The sequence below is a fragment of the Pogoniulus pusillus genome, chromosome 29 (assembly GCF_015220805.1).
Source record: "Pogoniulus pusillus isolate bPogPus1 chromosome 29, bPogPus1.pri, whole genome shotgun sequence".
Classification (NCBI taxonomy): domain Eukaryota; kingdom Metazoa; phylum Chordata; class Aves; order Piciformes; family Lybiidae; genus Pogoniulus; species Pogoniulus pusillus.
This window is the reverse complement of record NC_087292.1, coordinates 10,311,326-10,338,970: the sequence shown is the minus strand read 5'-3', so window position 1 is coordinate 10,338,970 and position 27,645 is coordinate 10,311,326. Positions and strand designations below refer to the sequence as shown.

The window sequence follows — 27,645 nt, the reverse complement described above, 5'->3', positions numbered from 1 at the left end:
CAACAGCTGCATTAGCAGTTTCTAGGCTTCACATCTGCTTTAATTCTCCTGAAGCATTCAGCTCTGTACCTCATGCAGCACTGGAGAAACCTGTGTTAGGCTCCCTACCTGTCAGCACATGGCCTGTTCATCTATCCATGTACAGCCCTGCATGATTGTGGTTGCATTGTCTTCAGAACCCATACTTGTCATGCACCTGTTACACACCATGGAGCTTCAGCCTGCCTCTGAGAAAGAGATGGATCAAGATGCTCATGCCTTCATCACATGCTCCTATTTTGGCTGAGGGGCATCACTTCCAAGAGCAAAGACTAGGTGTGAGCTGTTGCTTGGGGCAGCTATACAGGAGAGACTTGAAAAGGCAACTGGTTCACCCTGCAGCACTGTGATGTTCCCTGCACCTCTACAGTCTCTCAGAGCAGGTAGCATCAGGAAGGGATGTGGCAGTCTTCCCCTTGGGAAGTGCTGGCCCTTAATCAGCCTTTTCTACAGGGATTGGTTCTTTTCAGACAGGACAATTTCAGCTTGTAAAACCCACCTGAAATCAGCTGTATAGGATTTGTTCAGTGCCAATTCTATTTATTTAGAATAATGAACAAAAATATTTTAAAAAGCCCCACTGAGACCTGCACAGTTCATGCCAGAAAGAAAATGCAGCCTAGTCCTGTCTCCCCTGCACCAGGTAGGGACGATTAAAGACTCTCATCAGCAATGGTAAAAATAGAGCCAGAGATGTTTTATATACAGCACTGCTCCAGCTGACAGCTCAGAATTTCCTTAGGGTGCTTCCCTGATGGAATGAATTCTATCTTCGATCTACACTGTGAGGGGAGGAAATGGATATTTCAGTTATCAGTGCATTACTTGCTGCTAGTAAAATAATGAGGAACTCACAATGTTCTTGCTTCAGTGAATTTCAGTGCATGCATTAAAACAGCACAGCTAATTTTCTGCAACTTAGACCCTGCCACTCTTAACCTTCATCATAGTGCCTGCATTACCACAGAATGTGGGAATTTGGAGTGGCCCTGAGCAAGCATGATGCAGATGTTTGTTTGGGATGGACTTCAAGAAAAGACTGGATGAGGCACTTAGTGCCATGGTCTAGTTGACTAGATAGGGCTGGGTGCTAGGTTGGTCTGGATGATCTTGGAGGTCTCTTCCAACCTGGTTGATTCTATGATTCTATGATTGTACAAAGTTACAAGCGAACAGGCACACTGGAGAAGGCTCTGGTAGAAATTCTGATCACTGGAAGGTTGCACTGCTTTTTAAATGCTTGGTCTCTGCAAACTATCTGCATGTTAGGGAAGGAGGGATAAAATACACCTGTTAAATTGCAGCCTTTCAAAATATGATGTTTAAACAAGGCACCTCCCATTAGAGGAATGAGAAGATAAATGTTTGCTGTGGGATGGTGAAAGGAGCCAGTGAGACAATAAAGCTTTCCGCCTCGTGTGTAAATTGTAAAAGATGAGTTCTTATGTTGCCTTCTTCTGCCAAAGGAAAAAAAAATCTTTGCTAAGAGAAATACAGTAAAAGACAAATACCATGAAAGCACAGCAGCAAAGGCTTTCCACCAGAGAATGCCAGCTATTTTCAGATATGGTGGTGTTTCAGTTTGATTTCATGCTCTACAGCCTGCAGACCGGGCATGTACATTGATCCAAAGGAGTTCATGCAAACCTAGGACAAGAGGCTCATATCTCAGGCTCCAGTTTCAGATAGTAGAGAGATAAGAAAGTGCTGTTTAGGAAAAGGCTCTGAGATAAAATTAATGAAGACTCCTGTTTCACCAGTGTGTGTTCCACACGCAGCACTGGAAAGAAGGAAGTCTGCTCTTCCTCAAAATGCTGAGGATGCCAAGAAGCAGCCATAGCACTGCCCAACACAGCATGTGCATCAGTGTCTTGGGAAATGGACTGGTTTTGATATCATGAACCTTTGTGTATTGCTGTATATTTATCTGGTGCAACTGATGTGTTATGACAGAGCTCTTATCATCTAACATACCAGATAAGAAGATGCATAGCAGGAATTACACATTTCTGACATGCATTCGCTGTGTCCTGCTTTCCACAGAAGCGGCAGCTGTAATTCTGCCCACCTGGCAGCCTTTGGCAAAGGTAATGAAAGCACTCTGGCCTCAAAAGAAAATGGCTATTTAACTAAAGCAACATGAGAACTCCTTTTCTCACAGTATACAGCAAGCAGATGGGCTCCAGCATTGTCTCTTCATTCCTTAAATCATCTTCTGTAGAAGAGGCAAGGAAGGTTGAACAAGCAGCTTTCTACACCATGCAAACAGCAGGGACCAGGTCTCCAGAAGTCTGTGTCCTCTGGGTGAATTATAGGTGAGAACTCCACATCACCTACCTTTTCCTACATGGATCTCTTGGGGATCCAGTAAAAGATGAACTTGTACCTCAGCCCTTCCTTCTGTAGAAAACATCTGCTCTTCTTCAGGCTTGTAGGAAGTTAATAATCTCTGAAGCCACAACCACAGTGTAAACTGAAATGCAGATTGCAGAGAGTGCGTTTGGAGAGTGGGGTGCTCTGCACTGAAATATCTTTTATTTTGGTATAAAAGAGTGCTGAGATGTTCTAAAAACTTTTTTTCTGAGTGGGATGTCAATCAGATTGTCTGTAGAAGCTGAATCCTAGAGCCTGTGCTGCACAATCTGACACAAGGGTTTGCTGGAGGCATATATTAATGGCTTTTAAATAAACTTTTAGCAAACAGTACTTTGGGAGCACTCCTTTAGCCTATACTTCAGAAGCATTTTAAAATTAAATACAGTGAAACAGACAGCTAGAAAAATAGGCCATATTAATACTAATAACAAACCCTAACAAACAACAGACTGTGAGGCCATTAAACATCCTAGTCACGGCTGGGAGAGCAGGCTGCAAACTTTGGAGACAACAATAGAGGAAAAAGTAACTAAGAGAAATTTTGAGGAGAGTATGTGTGTTAGTATGTGTGTTAGTTTGAAGCAGGTTAGAATGTTTTGGTGAGAAGAACTAGATTACAGGCTGTAAAAGGAAAACAGTGGTGATGCCTACTTCCCTCATAGGCCTGATGAGAAGTATAGGAACAAGAAATAAAAACATAGATAACCACTGTCGCTTGGGCTGTTGCTGGGGAACTGGCTGAGCTGCATCTTACTCTCTAACCTCACCCTCCATTTTGAGCTAATCCACTTTGCTTCTTAACCCTCTGCCTGAATCTCTACCCTTCTGGGACCGGGGTAAGGTTGAGAGGGGTAGGGGGAAGGTGAAGGTGTGGTTGAGAGCCCCTCCTGGAGACTCAGGTTTCTGGGAGGGGAGTTGTGTTTCTTTATCCCTTTTTACCTTGTATATTTCTGTATATAACTGTATATACTGTAAATATCTGCTTGTATATTGTGCTAGCTGTAAATAGTAAGCTTCATTCATATTTCCAGAGCTGGCTTAGTCTAGTCTGGGTGATTTCTAAAGTGGGGGGGGGGGGGGGGGGCGGGGAACACCCAAACCATCACAGTATGACATGATTGTAAGAACATCAGCTGGCACTTGTTATTAAGAGTCTGCTGTGAGCCTCTGCACATCAGAAATGTAACATAATTAAAGACAAAGCATATAAGTCACCAATCAAGTCCTCCTCCTTCACACAACAGCTAAATGAAATGAAGGTCTGGGATGCTCCCCTGCTCCAGTTCAGCACCCCTTAAACTGCACCCTAATCTGCCATACTTATAATGCAAGAAACTTCAAAGGATTAGGCTCTTCAGTGGATTAGGCTCTTCACAATTCAGTGTAATTTTGTAAAACAAAGCAATTAAGAAGCCAGCACTTTTCAAAGGGCTATTAAGGTTAGTTTTACTACTGTGACAAAAGCATCTGAGTCCAGGAAGCCTCAATCTCTGGAAGTGTGTTAGTTCATCATAAATGCCTTTTTCCTTCATTTTGATGGTGGCCACCAGCACATTGTTTTGTCATCCAAAAATCTCTTTTAATACAATGTATGTACAACTGCATTCTGTAGAAAATGCTTGAGGCATGGGGGGAAACTGGAAAGAACAAGGAAAATTACAGTATTTTAGATGGAAATAGCCATCTTGATACCTTTGTGTATTTTTTGTTCTCTTGCACAAAGAGCCAAAACAAGAAGAGTTCAAATGTGCTGCAATGTCAAAGAGTATGTTCTGCTTCACTCAGCAGCAAGAGACCTCGCACTCGCCTGTGTAGGAAAGCCAGCACAATTATCTGTTTGAATAACTCTCCACTTTCTTTGACTCAAGCTTTTCACAAAGGAAAAATAAAACCATGCAGATCTGACAGCAAACTGCTATGTCTGGAAGAAGAGGGGCTCTTTATTTCCCATCAAGATGGTTTTTTTTTGCTGAACCACTGAGAAAATGCATTTCATTGTACTGTGTCAGAAACAACAGTATTTGGGATTTTTGACCAGAAACTGCTCACTGATTTGTTGACAAGCTGCAAAAGTGATGAAAAATAAAATGCAGGGAAAACAATAATAAAACAGTGATGGCTCAGGTCTTCTTGCAGTTAAACACCACTCTGAAAAAATACTCCTTCCTAATGACATTCATTAGAAAGTGTTTTGGATCACATTGTAGTGAATGGGACACCAAGTCTAGGAAGATGGAGAAGGAACAGCCTGCAGGAAATTGTGTGGATGACAGAGAGGGCTAAGCTTCTCACATGCTGCCTGTGCATTTCAGCTCCTGGCTTTCCCTCTCAGCAATTATCTGCTGGTTTGCATGGTGCTTTCTTGCTCACAGAAGCAGCAGCCAAATTTCCTATTCTACACCTTTTTTTTTTTTTCAGCAAGAGTGTTCTTGATCCAACTTAGAGCAAGCCAGAAGGTGATTTAACCTGCAGCTGCTTCTAATAACTCCAAGCAATCAAAGCACAGAGGTCACACCTAGATAGTAGGTACTGACAGATGCATCTAGAGAATCCATATGGCATCTTAGCTGGAGAGCCACAATAGTAGTAGCTACAGAATAAAAATGTCAACTTGTTCGTATTTTACTATCATAAAACAACTTTCCTCCAGCTAATCATACTGCTTTAAGTCTCAGTCCTCCATCATATCTGGCTTAGATGCACTTTGAATGATTTCTCCCCTCTTTTTGACCAGTCTGGTTTTGTCTTTTCTCATTTACAACAGAGCTGAATGAGAAATTGCTCCTGGAAACAGTAGCACCCCAGCCCAACGCTAGAAACAATACAATCAGAAGATGCTATACATCTATTATTCCCTGAAAAGTGGGAGTTATATTTTGAGTTTTAACTCTGTAAAATCTCCTCACATTTTGGAAATCACAGGAAACTGCATCTCTAAGTACCTTCTGAAGTACCAGGGTTTGTATTCCTGAATTCCTGGATAGATAAACAAACATGGGCCAAAAGCAGAAGGAACATTCACAGCCTTCCATGGGTAATGATGCAGCAATCTTGTCTCCTCTAGTACAGCAGAAAAAGCTAGCATTATTGCTCAATCTCCTAATCATAATCAAAGTAGCTAACACAGAAACATAATCACCTAATGCACAAAGGCTTGCTGCCAGCCTATTAGTAGATCCAAACATAGTAAAAACAGGTTTTCCTGCTTTGTTTTCACTGGCTTTGGATTTGTTGACTCATTTTACGTGGTTACAGACCAGATGGCTGCTGTGACATTAGCAGTGACAGGCAGCAATAATGCCATTGTCATTCAACACTGACTCCTGCCATCCTGAGAGTGCTAATAAATGATTGCCCAATCCAAGCCCAGCAATATCAATGAAAAGGATCCCTGCTGCCTTCCGTGGCTCAGTTGTTCACTTTCCCATCTTAAGGCTGAAATAAGAGGTGACTATTGCAAATAACACAAACATCACCTGGGCTTGCTCAAATGTCAGCTTTTATTTTGGGCTGTGCATCTAAAGACGGGAGCCTGGAGGAACCCAGACACCGGAGGCAGCCTTCTCTTATATAATCTGCTATCTGCTTTTATTTAAACAATGGCTCCTCAGGAAAACAAAATGCTGTCACAGGAAGACCCCTACAGAAAGGCAACACAGAATCTCACCCAGATGCATCTACTTAAGGCATTCTTCATTACTTTTTTGTTTTGCAGATAACAAATGTTTCCAGCCACACTTCCCCATTTGCAATGAAGTCTTTTGTCAGCAATCGTAACAGCAGAATCCTAACAGGTTAGAATTCAACGAAAAATCCAATCTTTCTTTGGCAGAAATCAAGTGAAACATTTTTTAAAAACACCTTACATCTGAATACAACTGAGAACCAAAAGTGCTCTTGATACTGAACCAGGTGAACACGTTCAGTGTGAAAATCTGCCCACAAATTCTCATACCTGCCTTCCCCTGGTGTCACTGCTGATTCAGGCAAGGCTTCAAACCACAGCTCAGTGATCTCCATAAACCAGCACAGCTTTGCACTAATGCCTAAATTCTCCTTTTTATTTAATCCTGCCTCTGCTTTGTCCCTCTCTATGCCAGCAGCCCCAGAGTGAAGAAAACCCGGGAACTAATGCGAGCTAAATAAATCTAGGCAACAAGCCAGACCCAGACAGATACACCTCAAACGTTATTTAAAGCAGACCAGTTTTGGGCTCTCTCTGGGACAGGGAAAAGAGATTAAAAGTGAAAAAAAAAGTCTAAATCAAGGCAAAGCCTTCTCTCCCCACCCCACTTTCTTTCCCTTTCCCTTTCCCCAACACCTAAACGAGCGTGGTTTGAGTTTGATGTATGCTTAATATCCAGGCCCATATTGGCACCTTAGAAGCCTGTTTATGATGGAAAGCTGAGTTTCAGGTACTTAGCCTGTCCTACAGGAAAAAAAACTTCAGTTGGTACCAGATCAGGCACTGGTAGACAAATGGTGGATTTCCATGTCAAGTCATAGTTCTTCAGTGAACCCTATTTCTGCCCTTAAAACACTGACTGGAATTGAACATGACATCTGGGTCGGTGTAAACCCATCTGGGGTTGGCTTAGGTATTTAGTCAGCAGTTCTAAGGCTCAGGCCCATGTTAACAGGTGGAATGTGCTTTCCTCACTCACAGGTCTGTGGGACACACAGACATGAAAGCAGGAAACTGAAGAGAAAACACATTCTTATGTGCTGGTGAACTGTGGAGTTTCGACCTGTGCACCTGGCTCTGCTGCACATGAAGACACCTTTCAACAGAGACCACTGAGCAAGAACAGAAATAAAGCAAAAGCAATCAGAGAGCATCAAAACTTCCAAGATAATTAAAATCTAATTAAGCATTCTGTTCTCACTTTGAACCATAGATCACACAATTTAAGCAATTTCCCACAAGGATTCGACAGCATGGCAAAGGAAAAGACACTTTGAATTGATTTTGTCTCACTCTGTAAGCAGGTAAATTGAATAATACATGGGATAAACAAATGCTACAAATAACAGCCCCCCACACCCCACTGCCCCCAAACAAAGCCAAATGGATTCTGTATTTTGCATGTTGCTGCTCTAAGACGACCCCGGCCCTGGATCGATCCTTGGCAGCGCGCTGCTAAAGGTCAGCAAAGGTACATCATAGAAGCATTTGTTCCTGAAAATACTTGGAATTATAAAATCAGCCAGGGATGGAAGGGGCCACAAGGATCACCTAGATTCAACCCCCCTGCCATGGCCAGGGACACCCTACCCTAGAGCAGGCTGCCCACAGCCGCATCCAGCCTGGCCTTAAACACCTCCAGGGACAGGGCCTCAACCACCTCCCTGGGCAACGCATTCCAGGCCCTCACCACTCTCATGCTGAAGAACTTCCTCCTCACCTCCAGTATGAATCTCTCCACCTCCAGCTTTGCTCCATTCCCCCTAGTCCTGTCACTCCCTCAGAGTCTAAAAAGTCCCTACCCAGCTGCTTTGTAGGCCCCCTCCAGATACTGGAAGGCCACAAGAAGGTTACCTCAGAGCCTCCTCTTCTCCGGACTGCACAGCCGCAACTTTCAGTCTGTGCTCACAGCAGAGCTGCTGCAGCCTCTGAGCATCCTCGTGGCCCTTCTCTGGGCACGCTCCAGCATGACCACAGCCTTCTTGTAATGGCGGCTCCAAAACTGGATGCAGTACTCCAGGTGGGGTCTCACCAGAGCAGAGTAGAAGGGGAAAATCACCTTCCTTGCCCTGCTGGTCACACTTCTGATTCAGCCCAGGATCTGCTTGGCCCTCTGGGCTGCAAGTGCACACTGCTGGCTCATGTGGAGCTTCTTATCCACCTGCACCCCCAAGTCCCTCTCCTCAGAGCTGCTGAGGAGACAATTACATGAAGGAAAGGATTCAAGAGCTCCAAGGGACACCAGAACAGTGTAGCAAGCAGCTCTAGCTGGGATAGGTCCCTCTGACTCCTCAATCTTTGACAGTCGACACAGGAGCTATAAACTGAATCTTGCTACCATTTCCCTGCCTCCACTGCAGAACATTTGTGTGTTTCATTTAAGCAAAGCATAGGTACACTTTCATTTTACTGAGCGTGCCAAAAAGAGAGATCATACATCATTACTGCCTGGCCTTCAGCTGAGTCATTACACATTTATGGAGAAACAGGTATTTATGCAACTATTTACTCCAGGTTTATGGACAATACAACCCCAAAAGGATGCACTGCCTTCAGCACACAGGTTTTCTGTACACAGTTTATCTCATTATGCAAAATTAAGCACTCTTCATTCAGTCAAAAAGATATAAATTAAATAAGCTAATTTCTCTTATTCATTTCTCTGAGTCATTCTGTAATGTCATTTTTTACCCAGTGATTTCAAAATGCAGACACTATCCGATCAGAAGCTAGAGTTTCTTGCATGATTTCATATACTACACATAAATAGCATGGCCACATTCATGGTAGGGTATGTTAGATTTATTTATAGTCACAGCAGAATATAAAAGTATAGGACAGAGGCTAGGGAAAGTCAACTGAGAAAATTGAGACAAAAACTTCAGGCAGTTGCCAGAGTTTAAGTGTGGCTGGGGTGCAGTTCTCTTAGAGGAAAAAAAAAGCAAAAGCATCTTAACAAGCATAGGTAATTAGTCTCTGGTTTATGTGTCCTTTGAAAGATAATTTGTCCAATAGGACCAGAGGACTTCTTCATACTATTTTATGAGGTCCTCACTGTATTGTTTCTGAAAATGGCAGGACTATTACTATACATTCAGCCTGGAAACTCAAGTGGGAGTACAGTTGGACTGGAAATAAAACCTAAGCCAAGAAAGAGACCATCTAAACACTGCTTCTTCTCATCTGAGCATATGAAACTCCTTACTTAGGTTGTGACCTGTAGCAGCAAGACAAGGGCAAGATAAATCACCTGCCGCCAGAGTTTCCTCTGCTGTGATGAGTTAGTTCTGAGTACACTGCTCCTTTTGCAAGGAGGTGGCTTTCTGCAAGCTTTAAAGATGGTCCTACTGCAGTTGGGTGACCATAACTTTACGTTTGGAAGCTCGAAATGAGCAAATGAACCACCTCCTTTCAAGCAAGCCTTTAAGCCTGCTTTATTTGCAGATCACGCCAAGTTAGGAGAAGGTGTTGAACTGCTGGAGGGTAGTAGGGCCCTGCAGAGGGACCTTGACAGGCTGAATGGGTGGGCAGAGGCCAATGGGATGAGATTTAACAAGGCCAAGTGCAGGGTTCTACACTTTGGCCACAGCCTCAAGCAGGCTGGAGACAGAGCGTCTGCAGAGCAGCCAAGCAGAAAGGGACCCGGGGGTACTGGTAAATAGTAACTGAACATGAGCCAGCAGTGGCATCCTGGCCTGGATCAGGAGCAGTGTCGCCAGCAGGACAAGAGAGGTAAATCTGCCCCTCTGCTCAGCACTGGTTAGGCCACACCTTGAGTGCTGTGTCCAGTTCCGGGCCCCTCAATTCAGGAGAGATGTTGAGGTACTGGAACGTGTCCAGAGAAGGGTGACGAAGCTGGGAAGGGCCTGGAACACAGCCCTGTGAGGAGAGGCTGAGGCGGCTCAGGGCAGGCCTCATTGCCTGAAGGGAGGCTGCAGCCAGGTGGGGTTGGTCTCTCCTGCCAGGCAACCAGCAACAGAACAAGGGGACACAGTCTCAAGTTGTGCCAGAGGAGGTCTAGGCTGGATGCTAGGACGAAGTTGTTGGCAGAGAGAGTGATTGGCACTGGAATGGGCTGCCCAGGGAGGTGGTGGAGGCACCGTCCCTTGAGGTGTTGAAGCAAAGCCTGGGTGAGCACTTAGTGCCATGGTCTAGATGACTGGCTAGGGCTGGGTGCTAGGTTGGACTGGATGAGCTTGGAGCTCCTTTAATTTTCTTTTCAGTTTTCCTGCCCAACCCATCAGCCACTCTCCCTTGCTCCTTTCTCAGAGGAGTCAGAGACCCTCTGGCACGGCCCAGCAGCCGGCCCCGGACTCACCTTGCCAGCTGCGCTTCTCTGTGGCCCCGGTCGGAATGACGCAGACGCTTCCCGTGGTTTCTGTTGATACACAAGCGCAGGCTATGGAAAGAGCGAAGAGGCTCGGTACGGAGGGGATGCTGTAGGCATCACAAGCAGACAAAGAAAAGGTGTGCCGGGGCCATAGCGATAGCCCAGGGGCAGAGCAGCTGCGGAGGGGCCGCAGCCTGGCCCCGTTGCCGGGCAGAGGCTGGCACCCCGCGGCCGCAGGGAAGATCGCGCCACTGCCGAGACCCCGCCGCAGGCATTCCGGGCTGCGGAGCTGTCAGCCGGCAGCCAGCCAGGCTCCAGCTGCCCTGGGTTACTCGTTTCTACACTACCTCATCTTTGTACGGCTGACAGACCAGGGATTAACTTTTAAGGGAGAGCCTAACTTTTTTGGGATGGTTCAGAGCGAGAGGATCACCTCACACCTTCTGTTGCTAAGTTTCCAAAGCATTTAGAGCTGGGAAAATATTCCTATAGAAAGCTGATCTTCATGGATGGCCCAGCACCTACTTCCTTCTTTTCAGCTTGTCAAGAAACAGACCCATGCACAGACGGAACACTAAAGAGGAAACCACTACAACAAACTTTTTCCTGGCAAGTTTATTTGCTGGCATCTGTAAATCCACTGAGGAAGTGCAGAGCAATCAATACAGCTGAGGCCTGAGATCTAATTAGAGCCTCCTGTTTGAAAACAGCTTTTCTTTAAACACTACGTGGCTAGTGATAGTGATAGAATATTCCCTAAAAATAAGAAAATGGTTCATTAGTGTTCATGGAAACAGAAGATCAATCTGCCCTTGTGAAAGTTAATGAATACACAGAAACATCACATCATGACCCCTGATCTCAATGCCTGAGGCAGCAGTATTATTATGCACTCACCAGAATTGCTCAGCAACAGGATTCAGTTACAACTCTTACCACATTAATTTTATCTGTGTGATTATTTAACTTCAAGACATTCCAGCCGCAAGTCACAAACTTTGAGATGCTCACCTGCTCAAATATTAATGATACATTTCCACTGTAAGGTGGGAGAACATAAAATGAAACCAAATAATAAACTGTTCTTTAAGAACAAATATTACCAACAGGACAAGGACAAAAGAAATAAAACTGTTTTACTCAGATGCTGAAACAACCCACAGAATTTCTTAGATTGGAAAAGACCTTCCAGGTCATCGAGTCCAATCATTAGTTTCACACTGACAAGTCCTCGACTAAACCAAATCCCTCAGCACAACATCTAATCACTATGAAATGCTATGGTTGGAAAGGACCACCAGGATCATCCAGTCCAAATAATTCATTTAACCCACTTTTAGCCACCACCCACCTCACCTCACTAAAGCAAAAATTGTTTTGTTAAATGTTGGGCAAGTAAAAACAAAAAGTAAGATCCTCTTTATTAAATATTTCTTTTAAGGTTTGAAGCATGATGAAACTAACCTTGAGGTCTTGAGTGACTTTTGGCAACTCCTTGCTTGACTTCCCTCTATAAAGTGGAAATGAAGAGGGTGTCAACCGTCTCACTTCTCTCAGCAGCACCATGCCTTTTTGTTGGCCTCTAGATGCTATTTTAGATAAAGGCATTTGCATTGTTACCTGTAATAAGAGCATCTAGGAAAAATAAAAGCAATGTGTACTCTATTCCAAGATTAGCCTTTTTAGGTCATTACATACCAAGTTCTGCTGCAGCTTGGACCCTCTCCATCTACCTGCTGCGCTTTTGCCAGTTTGCTGGTTCATTCCTCCTCAAAAGACAGAGTTTAGCAGGGATTTGAAAAGTGGGGTAAACAGCTCTACGCTTTCTCTTCTGATTCCTTCTTCTTTTGCTGCTAAAATACATTATTCCATCTCCACAGTTACAGCCTGCAGGTTGGCCATTGGTTTTTGTGGGATAAAAGAGACCAGAGGACACAGCATTTCTGTCCAGTCTTTGAGAAGCAGCTGTCTGAGCAATCACATGGTGTTACTTCAAGCCTTATGAATGGGAGAGGTTACACAGAGCCAAGGACCTGCTCATTTGGATGACTCCGCATGAACATTTCCATGCCTTTGAAAGAGTTACCTAGGAAAAGCTGTGGACATTCAAGAAAGAAGGTTGAAGGATACAAAGGGCTATGCTGGAATTGAAACTAGCCCATAAAAAAGTGTTATTATCCTTTTTACATACAAGACAAGCGCAAAAAAAATCCTATTAATATGGAGGGCTTGCATGTAGGGTAGACACTGGAGAAGAATAGTGCTCAGGGACTGAGCACACTGATCCTTGAATCCCACGGTAACCCTGATCCCCATAGCTCTACAAATGGATTTGCAGCACATTTCCTGAAATACAATTCTTCAGAGTGTATCTCATGTACCTGAAGGATCTTCACTCCAGTTCTGCATCTGTTTTCAGCAGTGTATCAAGTATCACTGGCATCCAACTGGTACACAATGGCATCATATCAGAGTCGTGCAGATGCAGGTTGCTGTGCAGTCTAAACACCCCAGCTCCAAGTACAAGGAAGCTCTCTCCCTCACCATAAAGCCAGTAACTACAGAACAGCAAACCTTCAGCTGAGTCAGAAATAACACAAAGATTAAGTGACACAAACTAAAACAAAGCACCTTTTTTCTGTCTCATACACACAGCAATTCAAAGTTACTTTTATGTCTTTTTTCCCATCCTTCTCAGACAGTTTCCCTAGAAAGAGTAAGATCAGAGCTAGCTGATTTCATGATCCTTCAATTAAGGGCCAAGGTTACAGTGGCTTTTTTGGTTTTCTCTGTAATTGATCTATTCAGCCACAAATAATCTTAGCATATCAATCACTACGTGAGTGAAAGGTGAATAAAAGCATTTACTGAGCTGTCATATCCATGATGAAACAACAGATGCTGTCAGCTCTAAAGGGAATACATTAGCAGAAATAAACCTGAAAGATAAAGACCTATTAGTCATAACATGCCTTTCAATCACTTATTTATGTTAGCAGTTCAGCTTGGAAACAAAGTGAACATAATCCTGATTTACAATAAATTATGTTTATCCTTGCTCTATGGTATATCTTAAACAATGTTGGCATATTGATTATTTTTTACCTTCATAAACACATTTGCCTTCACCAGACATCAGTTTGCTTCCCTGAAAGCCTCCATCACCTCCAGTTCTGCTATTCCCACACTTTTGGATGTGGAAATCAAAAAATTCTCACATTTTCCCAGTGTTTTATTTCACAATTAATGGTATGTTTATTGAACTGACAGAGATCCTACACCCAAACCAGTTAAAAAAGATCTTAGTGGAGTGACTGGTTACTTCAGGACACACTGTAAAAACCAGAAAGGCTGAACTGACTTGGAAAAAAGAATCACAGAATGCATTGGGTTGGAAGGGACCTTTAAAGGTCACCTAGTCCACCCACCCTGAAGTAAGCAGGGGCATTCCCAACTAGATCAGGTTGCTCAGAACCCCATCAAGTCTGACCTTGGATGTCTCCAAGGGTGGGGCCTCCACCACCTCCCTAGGCAACCTGCTCCAGTGCTTACACATACTTCTCACACCACTCCACCAGCAAGTAGGCTGGAGGTGCATAAGAAGCGGAGATAGCTGACTCCAACTGACCAAAGGAACAACCCATACCATAATGATACCATGCTCCACAATAGCACTGTTCTTGATGCTGACAAAAAGCACTACACCACAGGTTAAGTGGGACTTTTTATTTTAAACATTTACAGAGATGGAAATAAATACAGAAAATAGAAGATAGAGAGGGTGCTTTTAAAAGAAATCAGTCAAGTCTTCATTAGGCTTCACACAGGAAAAATTGTATCCAATAGATGCTTAAAACTGGCCACCATTTAAAGGTCAAGGATTAGGCTGAACAAATAATGTAAATAACTAAAGGGAAGCATTACAACAAACAAGGATGACACAGCTGACATCAGGGAACACACAGCTGTAACAGACAAAATGGAACCACACTGCAACAGGAAAAGGCTCATGTATATACAACATACCTATCATACAAAACCAGTTGGAAATAGGTAGGGAGTGATTTCTTCTCTGTCCGGCTATAAAAGATACACTGGAGGGTTTGTTGGTTCTGCTCCCCTCGCCCATGTCTACAGAACAGTTTTAGCTTTTGACAAAGTTTAAAAAACCTTTTGTATCACAAGAATTTTTCACCCAACCTGAACTTTTTCCACATTTCCATCCTTGCTTACTGTCATCTGTCATCCACTGGGATGCACAGGCAGAAGCCAAAGTTTGTACAGTTCTTTGCAGTCTTTTACCGATGGTCTGACCTGTAGGTGGGAAAAGTGTCCGTGCGATGGAGCTTCACTGGGCTAGAAACATCTTCATGCCAGGTGCAAAAAAAACAGAACAACACTCAGTAAGACAGAGGCACATCATAAATGACTGAGAAAGCTGCAGATTACAGCCTTTTAATTAAACCTAGCCCTGCTTCACCTGCTGCTCCCTCTCAGAAACACCTCCACTTGGATTTTATTTTCCATTTCCTTAGGAACTGAAGGTTGTACAAGGTGAATTTTTAAGAAGTTCTCGCTTTACATCTTAAATTTAAAGCACACCTTAGCTTGTACTACCAGCATTAGGTCTTTTCTGTACATCAGAAAAGAGGACAAGAGGCAATTTAGAAATCATAAAGCACAACTTTGGTGGATAAAAGGTTTGGGGTGCCTCCACCACTGAGCTTCATTTATCTCACGGAATCACAGAACATTAGCGGCTGGAAGGGGCCTGAAAAAAAAAATTGAGTCCAACCCTCCTGCCAGGGCAGGATCTCCTAGAGTAGGTCACACTAGAACATGCTCAGGCAGGTTTTGAATGTCTTCTGAAAAGGAGACTCCACAACCTCTCTGGGCAGCCTGTTCCAGTGTTTTGTCACCTTCACAATGAAAAAGTTTTGCCTTCTGTTCGCATGGAACCTTCTATGACTCAGCTTTCACCCACTGCCCCTTGTCCTGTCACTGGGCATCTCTGAGAAGAGCCTGGTTTCATCCTCCTGACAGTCACCTCTCACATATGTATACAACTCAGTGTAACAATTACTTCTGGAAAAAAGAATATGAAATAAGTGAAGCATTTCAAGATATTGGCAACCTCATCTAACTAGAGGTGCTTGGAGTGCCTCTGAAGGAGTAGCCCTGACTGCTGAACAAGACAAGGACTTCACTATGTATGCTAATTGCAATGCTGGCTGCATAGCTACTTTACAAAGACTTTTGCCCCCTCCTCCTGATGACAGTCCTCCAGGATATAACTTTTTTTTCCAGTTTTAACAAGCAAGCTACTTTTTAAAATATAAAACAAGTAGTCTGTACCCAAACATTCTATTCATCTTGTGTCAGCTCAATGCTGAATTATCATTTTAATAAAGGGCTCTGCAGTACAGCACAGTAAAACCAATCCACTGATTTGAGTCAGAATGCTGCAAGCAGCCTTGCTCTCATATGGCACAGGCTGTCACCAGCAGGTCATCTTCCCATGCTCTAACTCACTGAACAAATTTGAACAGGCGTGTAAGTGCTGCTTTTGTTATTCGTGCCTCCTCGAGAATGTCTACGGTTTTCGCTGGAGCTTTTCATGTGCTGCCTGCCCCCTCTAGTGTTCAAAAAGGGGGAAAATTGGGGAAAAAAAACCAACACAAACCACTTTTTTTTAGGATTTCTGAAATCAGGGGACCAGAATGGAATATGGCTCTGTGTGTCAAGACTGCCAGTGCCTGTAAATTTTAATCTCAGCTTGTTATATTAAATGTCCTGGAGGTGCTAACCTATCAATCTCCACCTTTAAAGTAAACCCAATATCTAGCATTTGTTCTTTGAGAAACTCCTAGGAACCAAGAAAAAGTAAGAAGGAAACAAAACAAATAAAACAACAAACACACACCCAAAAAAACCCAAGAGACTAGAGAGACTTTAAAGTTTTCCAAACCAGGATGTTTTAAGTTCTGGGGCCTCCAGCACAGGAGAGATGTGCCCCTGCTGGAATGGGACCAGAGAAGGCCACAGAGATGATGAGTGGGCTGGAATACCTCCCCTTTGAACACAGGCTGAAAGACCTGGGGCTGCTCAGCCTGGAGAAGAGAAGGCGCTGGGGAGACCCTAGAGCTACATTTCAGGGTCTGAAGGGGACCTACAGGAAGGCTGGGGAGGGACTGTTTAGAAAGGCTTGCAGCAACAGGATGAGAGGTGATGGTTTGAAACTGGAGCAAGGCAGATTTAGGGTGGACATAAGGAGAAAAGTCTTTACAATGAGAGTGGTGAAATACTGGAGCAGGCTGTCCAGGGATGTGGTAGAGGCCCCATCCCTGAAGACATTCAAGATCAGACTTGATGTAGCCCTAGGCAGCCCGATTCAATAGATGTCCCTGCTCCCTGCAGGGGTGTTGGACAAGACAATGTTTGAGATTCCCTTCCAACAGATTCCAATGCAATCTGTGAATCTGCCTAACGGTTTCTGAACGCTTGATGTTGGTAAATGGTATCTCCCCATTAGTACAAGAAAGCCCTGCCTGCTCCTGAGGTGTTTTACCAAACAGGTTATAATTGTGGTGTTTTTTTCAGCAGGACAAGGCTTCAAGAACAGGCCTGCCCCTTGGTGCAGTACACACCACCCCTGACCTTCAGGGGTGACACAGAATAACTTGTATCCTGATGGCCAAACTAAGCTTCATTGTCTAGTGGTAAAGGGTAACTGCTGCAACTCCATCTTTATCATCCAAATGTTTCATCAATCTCAGTCTTTATCCCATACATTGCAAAAACAGGATTATAGCAGAAATTAGCTCCTTCCATTTAATATCCCAGGCTGCCATACTTCTATCAAGTGTTCAGTCTGTCCTCTGCAGGATTTTCCAAGCAACACCCTGATCCTGCCCTCAGCTCATCAATAGCACCAATTGGTTCTGTACCAACACTAATTCAGTCAGTCCATGTGGCTCAAAGTGGAAAAACGTGTTTTGAAATACAGCTGGAGTGCTGGTTGGGTTTGGGTTTCATTCTAAAAATACACACAACTACCACATGCTGACTTTGGACCAGCTCCACAGAGGTACCACCTGCAGCTTCTACTCCAAAGATGCTTCTAGTGAAAGCAGCACAAGGTAACAGCAGTACATGTTAGATGCTGCAGATTTCACCATCTCAGGAGACCGAGATACAGTTTTGAAACACGCTCTGAAATACACTGGCAGAATCGGCTCAGTCAGCACTGCTGTCAGGCAACCCTCCTGCAGGTACTGCGCGCTCCTCACCACCTCCCCATCCATGCTCTTCACAACCACTAGATGTCCCTTTGTGATCACGCAGGGACAACTAGGTGCCGAGACGCCCCCTGCCCCGGGTTGCTCCCTGTCCGCAGTCTGGGCAGCTTTTCAGGCATGAGGGATCTGGAGCAGACATCTGCCCATCTTCAGGCCACACTGCAGTTCACGTTGGCATCAGTGTGGATGTTCAAGCAACTGTTTTCAAGAACTACTTATCACAGCCTTTGCTTTCCCAAATTCAGCTGCTTAAGGATGCAGTTTTGGTTGAATGTTAGTAAGTACACAAAATAAGTAACAAAAGTTGCATCATACTTAGTGTGAGACATCCACCCAAAGGAGAGGGGAGACAAACAGTTCTAAGTGTAGCAAAAAAAATAGGTGCCACTAGAAGAGTTTGGTTGCAAAAAGAATTGGGCAACCTTGACTACTGATCAGCCTGTAAAAATGGCCAGAAAGCTTGTCAGATGAATGATCTCTCTAGCAGGAACTACAAAGAGTACCTACTGATACCCAGTGGCCCATCTTAGGGGGCAGGATCATCTCCATCAATCAGACAGCAGTGGCAACTGCCTGAGCCCAAACATCAGCCTTCCCTGAGACGGGCAGATGCAGAAACGACACAGCAACATCATGAACTGCTTTGTGCATTGGCTGCTCCCAGCCCAGCCCATTACCTTGCAGCCCGTAGAGCTGGCCGGTGCTGTGCTGTCGGGTGATGTGCTGCCAGTAGGCACTGCGGGGCAAGGGCACCATGGCACTGAGGGACACGGCTCGCTCGCTCATTTTCATCTGCAGCTGCAAAGCAGGAAACTGATGTGAGAATAGCACAAACGCTGCCTGAAACAACTTCTAATGAAATAGCCAGCACAGCCTCTCCCTCCCTTCATCTTCCCACCCCCCACTAGCAACTTGGGGATTAGTCTCCACAGGTACAGTTCACTCAGGTTAGGAGGCCATGCTGCTGCTGCACACCAAAGCTCACCTTGGTGCTCCCCCGGTCCTGGGTTAGCATTGGTTCCCCTGAGGGGAGTTTTAACTCAAGTAGCTGAAACAAAAATCAGGCATCAGGAGACAGCAGGAGAGTGATGGCAAGCTCCCCCTTTAGCAAAGCCATCGGAGAGTCTTCCCAAAGCTAAATACAACCTCAGCACACAGAATCTGATAGGAGATGTTTCACATGAGCTGTTTTTGTTACTTTTGAAGCATTTTCTATTAAACTCCTCTCCCCTACAAGTGAGGAACATGCCAGCTGAATGGCACAGGAGTTCAACAGGAGATAACTACATCCTTTGGCTGCATTCTTTGAACAAACAGCACATCCAGGTACACAGAGAAGAGAGCATGTGAGCTGCAGTGTATTGCTGGAGGCCCCATCTCACTACCCACTCCATACAGCAACTCCATCTGAATTTTCTCAGGTAATCGCAGCCCCTTGTTCTTTATACTATATTTAACTCAACCATACATGAGAACTGATTATTCTAAGGCTTTTTCTCCTCCAAGAACTCAGTAAGATATATTTGCAAGCTGATACAAAGAGTTGGATTTTATCATAAGTTTAACGGTACAGCTAAAATTCTCTTTCCAAAGCTCAGGAAAATAGCAATTCAGACATGCTAAGAACGCACTTGACTTTTCTAATTGATAAAAGATAGGCTTTTACAGAAGAAAAAGGTGGTTTAGTTCCACAAAACTTGGGGCAAAAGAACATTTTAAAAGAAGATCAGAATATTCTGGAGCAAAAATAAACAGGTGAAGCAAGCACAGATGAGAGGTGAGGTTGGCTGTATCTGAAGACATTCATTTCCAAGTTATTTAGAGGTTCCATCTACCTTCAGCCACCTCTCTGTATGGTGGACACTGTGCCTATGACGTAGAGCTAGAACAAAACCAAACCAAACCCAGATTAACTCCTGCTCTTAACACACCCACCTCCACATCAGCTGGATATGAATCATGGCACCATGCAAGGTTCCACCTACACCATATGCTGTATTTATTACAACTGCTTCACTAAAGCCCCGACACCCTTTGAGGTGTCACCACACACACCTCAGCACCATGGAAACAAACAATGACAGATCTTTTACTGAGCACAAAACTCAGCAGACCATTGTGAGGATAGCACTTTCTTGCTGTAGTTTTGGTGGTTCCATTTATTGAGTTGGACAACAAGCTAAGGGAATTTGAGCAACAGCTCAGCTGTCAGGAGGAGTAGAAAGAAACAACATGCTATCTTGAAAGGAAAAGAGAAACACAACTAGAGAAAAATTAAAGACAGAGATAAGGGCAAGAAAGGGTGCTTCTCCTGAACCCAGTCAGCAGGGGGAAAAAAACCCAAAACCTCCATGGCTAGAGATAAGAATGAGAGTGTGCCATGTCCTGAATACACAGAGCTTCATCACAGCACCTCAGACTGTGAGTGCAGGCAGCTTTAATGATGATTGATTTTATTCTCACAATTAACCTACTGTATCTCTGTGGCAACAGAGAGAGTAGGAATAACTTGATAATGACCTGGCTTTATGCTGCAGAAGCAGCCAGCACCAAAAGCAGGTTGAAACCAGTCAGAATTGATATGCTGGAACACGCATGAGCAAAGGCTGGGAGCAGAGAGCCATGCAGGACCTGTGACTCCATGCATCATTAATACAACAAAGGATTTGTTAACCAGAGGGCACCTCATCCACAGCTTCTTACCCTCTTCTGCCCAGGGAGGAAGGAGGATGCTGAAACCTGAAAGGAGATCAGGACCTCCCTCTTCAACAGATCCAGTTTCCAAAGCAATGCCTATCAAAATGATGTGTGATATGGTAGTCCAATGCAAAACTTTTCAAGGGCTCACAGCAGTCTGGGGGCAATAGGACATTTCCAGCCTGGCCTTAAACATTTCCAGCAAGGGGTTGTCCACAGCTTCCCTGGGTAACCTGTTCCAGTGGTGAGACACTGAAAGAACTGCATGGGAAAGTTGTGGATGCCCCATCTCTGGGGGTATTTAGGATCAGGCTGGATGAGGCTTTGAGCAATCTTGTCTAGCAGAAGATGTCCCTGCCCATGGCAGGGGGGTTGCAACTAGATTATCTTCAAGGTCCCTTCCAACCCAAGTCATCTCTTTTGGATCTCACATTAACAAATTGGCAAAATTAAAAAGACCAAACTAGTTTTAAAAAATACTGCCAAAAAAAACCCATATCAAAACCCACCACAAGCCCTCCACAATCCCCTAAAAACACCTGCACAGCAGCATTGTCTCGAGTTAACTATGAACATGGCTCCGAAAGGGAAAGATGATTTAAGATTTGTTAGTTTTGGCTGGTCTCTTCAGCATGGATAATCCAATTTTGAAAGATTTGGCAGAACAACCTGCACTAGGTGAACTGGATTTTCAGATCCCCAATTAGAGAAAATTGCACTCACCCTGCTTTTGACAGAATTTTCTCCCCAGTTCAGCAAATTCATGTAATCACTCAAAACCAGTGAGAAAGGCAACTGCTTTGCAATTGTTAAGCTCAAAAGAACAAAAGTACAGAATGTTAGACTAAACAGCTGCCCTAACATATTGCTGCTATTCTGATTGCTATCCATCTTACACTAATAATCATTATTCTCCTAATTTCAGAAGTTAGTGAGCACCACTTCCACTCTCAGGGCATCTGATACAGCCAGAGGTAATAGCAGGCTCCAACCTGGGCAGAGGCATTCACACATCAGCTGGATCCAGTGCAAAGTGCTCACTCAGGTTACTGAGAAGTGTGAGGGAAGGCTGCTGCTGAATTGGCTGATAACACAGAATCACAGAATGTTAGGGGTTAGAAGGAACCTCAAAAGACCAAGTCCAACTCTCCTGCCAGAGCAGGATTACCAAGAGCAGGTCACACAGGAATGAGTCCAGGCAGAATTTGGGAGTCTTCATGAGCTCTCTGAGCAGCTTGTTCCAGTGTTCTGTCACACTCAGTAAAAAAGTTTCTCCCTGTGTTCATGTAGGACCTTATCTACTTCAGCTTGCACCCACTGCCCCTTGTCCTACCACTGGACATCACCAAGAAGAGCCTGGCTCCATCCCCCTGACACTCACCCTTTGCATACTTATAAACACCTTTCCATGAAGCACTAAGTTGCAGCTGCCCAAAGTGGTAAGCTCAGAGTTACTACTTCTTAGTGAGATGTCAAATTGTCATGTCTTTTTTTTTAAAGCAACCTGAACTGAGAGCAGGCCTAAATGACAGCAGTCAAGCGGCAGCACTGCTCCTGTCAGTTTTCATGGCAACCAAATACTCAGGAAAATGTAACTTGAATAGATATTTTCTTTCCATTGTCTGGCAATGTAAAAGTGAAAGGAAAGAAACAGTTGTATGAAATGAGTTACCAGATGCCCAGAATGACTTCATGCATTGATAAAAGCCAGCTCTCTCTTCCCTTTAAAAGAGAAAAAGGAGAGCTCTTTGAAGTCACTGAAAATGAAAATAAATAAAACCCACTTGATTGTGCCAGACTTTGACCAGCATCTGCTCAAAACTCAGCAGTAAGCAACAGCACATTGTCAGAAAGTGTCAGGGTGAGGCTCCCAGCTGAGGAACCACTAACACATCAATCTTCCACATGTATTTCAAGAGCCAGAGACAGCTATAGTCATGAACTGAACCAACATACTGTAATATAAAGAGAGAGACTGCTAGGGAGGTGACAGACACATTATAGCCCACATTCTCAACAGTACTTGGCAGATTTATTTTGCTCTGTCAGCATGGGGCATTCAATTTTCTTCCTCCCCTCCCCACCTTTTTTGTGTGTGTGTCTGCAGGCTCCTAGAGCCCTCAGGTTGCTCAATACCATCTTCGTTTTGGACAATCACATCACTGGTGCAGGAGTCACCAGAATTACAAGAGCAAACAGAAGATACTGGGTATTAAATGTCATTTCTCACCACCATATCTCCTACTCTCCTTTATTTATGCTTTCTCGAAATACCTCCAGCTTCATTAATACAAAGTTCACACAGGTACATAATTCTTGGACATAGAAACAATACAGACAGCCAAGCATGAGATCCAAGCATCCAAAATTAATTCCTTCAAAACCAGGAAAGGAAAATACAAGGGAAATGAATCTGAACAAGTATTTTGTACTCAGAAAAGTAAGTCACCTGAGTTCTACACTGATATGACAATCCTCTGCCTAGACTTCCCAATCCAAACATCCTTGAACTCCAGAGATGCCACCAAGTCTTACTGTTTTGGAAGACAACAGTGCTCCTGTGACTTCAGAAATGTATCCAGGGGCACACAGAGTCATCTGAAACAATTACATTCTGCCACTAAATTACAAACCCTTCAGCTCACCAGGAATATGTTCTTATCCCACACTTAGCACTCTAGGGTCTATAAAATTAGATTTAAGGGTTATAGCTGGACACAGTGCCCATGAAAAAGCTTTTAGAGGCTATGCTGCTGCTCTCAATTGAAATCTACAGCAACTGTGCATCTGTTGAGACTAGTGGCACACAGAAGATGGAAATTTTACGGTACAGCATCAGGCATCAACTATTAAAGATGCTGTTAGATATATATAAAACCACCAAACACAAAATTGCCTGCAAGCCTAATCACAACTGCCACAGAACTTAACCCTGCTTTTTGAAAACAAAGTTGTTTCATCATTCACCTTCTCCACAGGTTAATAAATCTCTTCTCATCCTAGTGGGCTACAGTCAGTTATGCTGACTTAGCCCAGGTTCATTTTAATCTGCTTAAAGTAATTACTGTTGAGTACTTGCATCATCTACCCATCTGTCCCAATTCAGATCATTTTGAATACTTTTGGACAAGAATTCCCCACATCAAACTAGAATTAAAAGGCTCTTGGTTTTAAACAGAAGTCAAAACTGAAGATGATGTTAGAAGAAACTTTTCTGGGAAGGGGGGGGGGAAATAACAGTATTGCTGGCTGCAGAGCTCCCCATTGGCTCTAACGTTTTTGAAAGGAAGCAAGGAAAGTGTCAAGCTCTTCGTAGTGACCCCAGAACTGCTAGGAACACAGTGTGTTTGTAAATGGACACAGGTTAGGGACTATCACAAGGCTCCAATCAGGAATTCACCCTCACAGCCAGAGGGAAGCAGGATCACACTGTAATGACACCAGCCATAAGCTGATAAGAGTAGCATCAGCAAAACACTGGCATATCACACTGTATAGTGTGAAATGTATTTCTCTCACAAAAAAACACTGACTAGTTTCTTTCATGCTGAAAGTAAAGACAGTACTTAACCCACACAGAAACAGACTTGAATTTTCCTTGACCCACACAGAAGCAGAGTGCAATTTTCCCATTTTCCATTTCATCTATCCCACCTCTCTACATACAGAATCACCCATTTGCCTGCATGCTCAGCTGAACCAATCCAAGTCCCTGAGATCAGCTGGGACACTTGGAAAGAGTTTCCTATTGTTCCTCCGCTCCTCACTGGATTGTTAAGAAAAATAGTTTTCCCGTCACATTTGGATTCCATTCTGTCTCAGGTCCAAGAAAGTGGAAGAATAAAAGAAATATAAGTAATTAAGATAATTGTTCCCCTCTCCATTCCCTCAACATCCACCCTCATCTTTTCATGAACTTGCACGTGCAGTAATAGCACTTTCTGTTTCATCCCAGCTGGGATGAAACACTACAACTTACTCCACAATATTAATAATTACTGAAAGGATTAGACATGGATGTGGATAACAGCAGGGCTTATGTTTACAATAAGAGAAAGACATTAAGTCTTGCTGCAGATTACATAAAACCAGCTTCTACTGCCTGGAATAGGAATGGTTGTTTGTAGCCAAGCTCTTCCACTATTGCCACTTCTGAGCATTTTAGACATTTCTGAAAACCCATTATCTTCAAGATAATAATTTTGCTGACTCTGTGAGTCCTGGAGAATAGAGACCAATTGTAATATGGGATAAATAGAACATCCCTTTTTGTTCTACAAGCTTCATAACCAAAAAAACCCCAACCAAAACTAACACTTAATACAATCCTAAAACATATAAGGTGCATGTGCCATAAAACTGACTTGCCTAGTATAGAATCTCCAACAGCATTGTGTCTACCTTTTCTCAATCTGTATTTTAGTTTTGCATCGTTCATTTCTATATTTCATAACAGTTGTGTGTCACAAACCAAGTTTTAGATACACAGAGCACTTGTGGAAAACAGACATCCTCTGAGAGATCAGACAAACATCTAGTCCTCCCCCGTAGTTTAATCTCAACCATATGACTCTTTCCAAATCATCCTTAGAGTGTACACATCAATTAGCAAATGGAAAAATTGAGCATGAGCCACAACATTCTACAAATAGGTTGATGAGAAATGCTTCCAAACAAGCTCACGATGCTGATTAATCAGAGGAACTCAGTGAGAACGTGCGCTTACAGGAGCTCATCGTCTCTGTATTAATTCCCACTTACTGATAGCTTTGCAAACACCAAGATCAAGAACTGCAAGCTTCCCTGGTTTGATACTTGAAAAGCAAGCTCAGTTTATATATATTACTCTAAATGTTATAATGAAGCAGAATTTACTAAGAGCGATAATTTGACTGCTTACTACCTGCGAATCCAAACTTAAAACCACTTAGTAGCAGCCCACGTGAAAGAGCCAGCATCACCAGCTTGCCTACCATTGAGTTTTTCACACTCTGCAGCAGACGCTCGTGTTGTTCTGCTATGGCCAAAGCAGCTGAATGAACCTTCTGATAGATTGCTTCCCCTTCTCTGGTCTGAAAGATGAATAGTCCTTCTCCTGTGTCACACATCCTGCCAGGGCAACAACAGATGAGATCCAAGTGTGAGATCTAAGATCACAAATCACCCAGAAGACGCAAAATTTCACCATGCTGCTCTAGAAACACTGTCGTACAAATAGGAAGAAAAGGCAAGTTAAATCATGGAACAAAGTTATCTAAAAGCCTTTGTGCATGAGTCTAGCAAGATTGTACCGAGGCTGGATTTTACCCTATATTTGTTTTGCTTTCAAATAGCGACTCAGCTAAACACTGCTGATCTATTCTAAGTGCTTAAGCTCCAGAGACTCCATGCACACAACTCAGATTTTAATATTTAGACCCTATCTAGAATCTGTGCCAGATAGGATTAATTTGTCTTCCCCTTTCAGACTTTTAACACTGCCTGTAATGAGGTTTGCAGTTTTGTCTTCCACTTGAAACAACAAACACGTATGCTCAGCATTCCAATTGCATTGACCTATCATGGCTAATGCATGATCAGCTCAATAAAAATGTGTTCTTCCCCTCCCCCAAGAGGAGTAATTCCTGCAGTAATGTGGAGGATGGACATTTAAATGCCTCTTCCATTTCCAGATAAGTTAATTGTATGACCTGTTTCTCTTTTACTATCGTAATTCTTTAATGTGCTCATCTAAAATAATGTCCCTTTGAAAGGACTTGATGGTTTAGTTCAATAAACAAGTGCTCCAACTTCAGACAAAGACTTCAGTTCATTAAGACTGAGCTGCAGGAAGCAATGCAGAACAGTCTCTCTAAAAAAGGGATTGCATTCAAATTTCTTACAAATCTATTTATCAGAAAGATAAAAACAGGAATATAATCAATGGAAAACAGGAGTCTCTTCTGTATTTCTTCAGTTTGCTTCCAGGAAACAACTTGGCACTCATTGCTCTCAACCTCAAGCTCCACTTCTGGCACAGAATCTGTAACTCTGTGCCTAAAGGTCCACACCACAGAGATTCTGGAATTCTGTTCCCCCTTTCTTCCTAGATCTCTCCATCCAATGCTCTGGCTCTCACACAGCTTTATTTAAGAACAACTCTATATAGTAACATGCAGTGCTGTCAGCCCCTATGCTGCAATCCACTGAGATACCTCAGCTGTCCCAGTTCAAACACTTTCATTTGGCAATTGCCATCTGGAGTCTGTATTTGGTTTTACTTTGGGTTTGGTTGGTTTGGGGGGGAATTATTATTTTTTGGGGAGGGAGAAGGATTGTTTCTTGGTTATTTATGCATGTGTTTCAGTTTCTTTTAAGGAGAGGGTACAGATGAGCCTCTGTCTGAAGAGAAGCTCTTATGTCCTTCAGCAACCTTAAGAATTGTCCCAGAGCACCACCCAGTAGCACCAAGGAAAGCAACACAGTGCAGTCACCAAATACCTACCTCCCTGCTTCAAAGGTGAACCAAGAGGGATCCCGCCCATAGCGTCGGAGGGCACTTAATGGCCAAGAGACGAGTTTGACTCTGGGATTCTGGATGTCCCAAAGACAGATATTCTCAAATGTTATCTGCAAGGTACATTCCCCATGCACATCTAAATTAGGGGATGGCATCAAATACACATTGAATCTCTCTGGGAGAAAAACAAAAGGTTAGTCTAAAATCCCTGCCCAGTAAATGTGCAAGTCATTAAAGGAATTTCCTATTTTCCATACAAGATCTTATTTCCATTTACAACAATTAATTCAAAGACTCAGTTCCTTCAAGTAACTCAATAAACTCCATCTTTGGGGCAGTCAGAATGCTGCTCTTAAAGGGTGTTAAACGTTTTTGTGCATGCATTCAGACACCAAAGAGAACTGCACCACCAAAATCCTGATATTTGCAAACAATTAATTAAATTGTGTGCATGAATAAATACATTGCAGTTGCATTTGTGCATGTAATTAGCTAATTTGCATAAGAAAGTGAAGTAGCCATGGGCTCAGGTTTTGCATGCAATTACCATTATTTATTGTTTGCTTTACAATGCTGCCAAATTGAACAGATTGAAATAGTTGTACAGACACCATACAAGTAAACACAACAAAAGATAGTCCCCATCTCTGAGCAACTAATTTGTCTGAAAAAGAAAAGTGCTATGACAAAATAATCCCAGTTACTTCTTATCTCCAAAGGC

General features: G+C 43.4%; 1 protein-coding gene across 4 annotated transcripts in view; it reads right to left on the bottom strand.

Annotated features, from left to right (window-relative positions):
* Positions 1-14,141: 14,141 nt before the first annotated feature.
* Positions 14,142-27,645, bottom strand: part of DOK5 (docking protein 5) — a 45,461-nt gene continuing 31,957 nt past the window's right edge. For 2 of the 4 annotated variants that reach the window (XM_064167591.1, XM_064167592.1), the window contains exons 5-9: positions 26,910-27,099; positions 25,399-25,534; positions 18,714-18,776; positions 18,406-18,526; positions 14,142-14,796 (exon numbers count right to left, since the gene is read on the bottom strand). In XM_064167591.1, the coding sequence (XP_064023661.1) occupies positions 14,729-14,796; positions 18,406-18,526; positions 18,714-18,776; positions 25,399-25,534; positions 26,910-27,099 (578 nt within the window). In that variant the 3' untranslated portion in view covers positions 14,142-14,728. The remainder of the gene's footprint in view (positions 14,797-18,405; positions 18,527-18,713; positions 18,777-25,398; positions 25,535-26,909; positions 27,100-27,645) is intronic. The other 2 variants (XM_064167594.1, XM_064167595.1) reach the window with 1 other exon arrangement.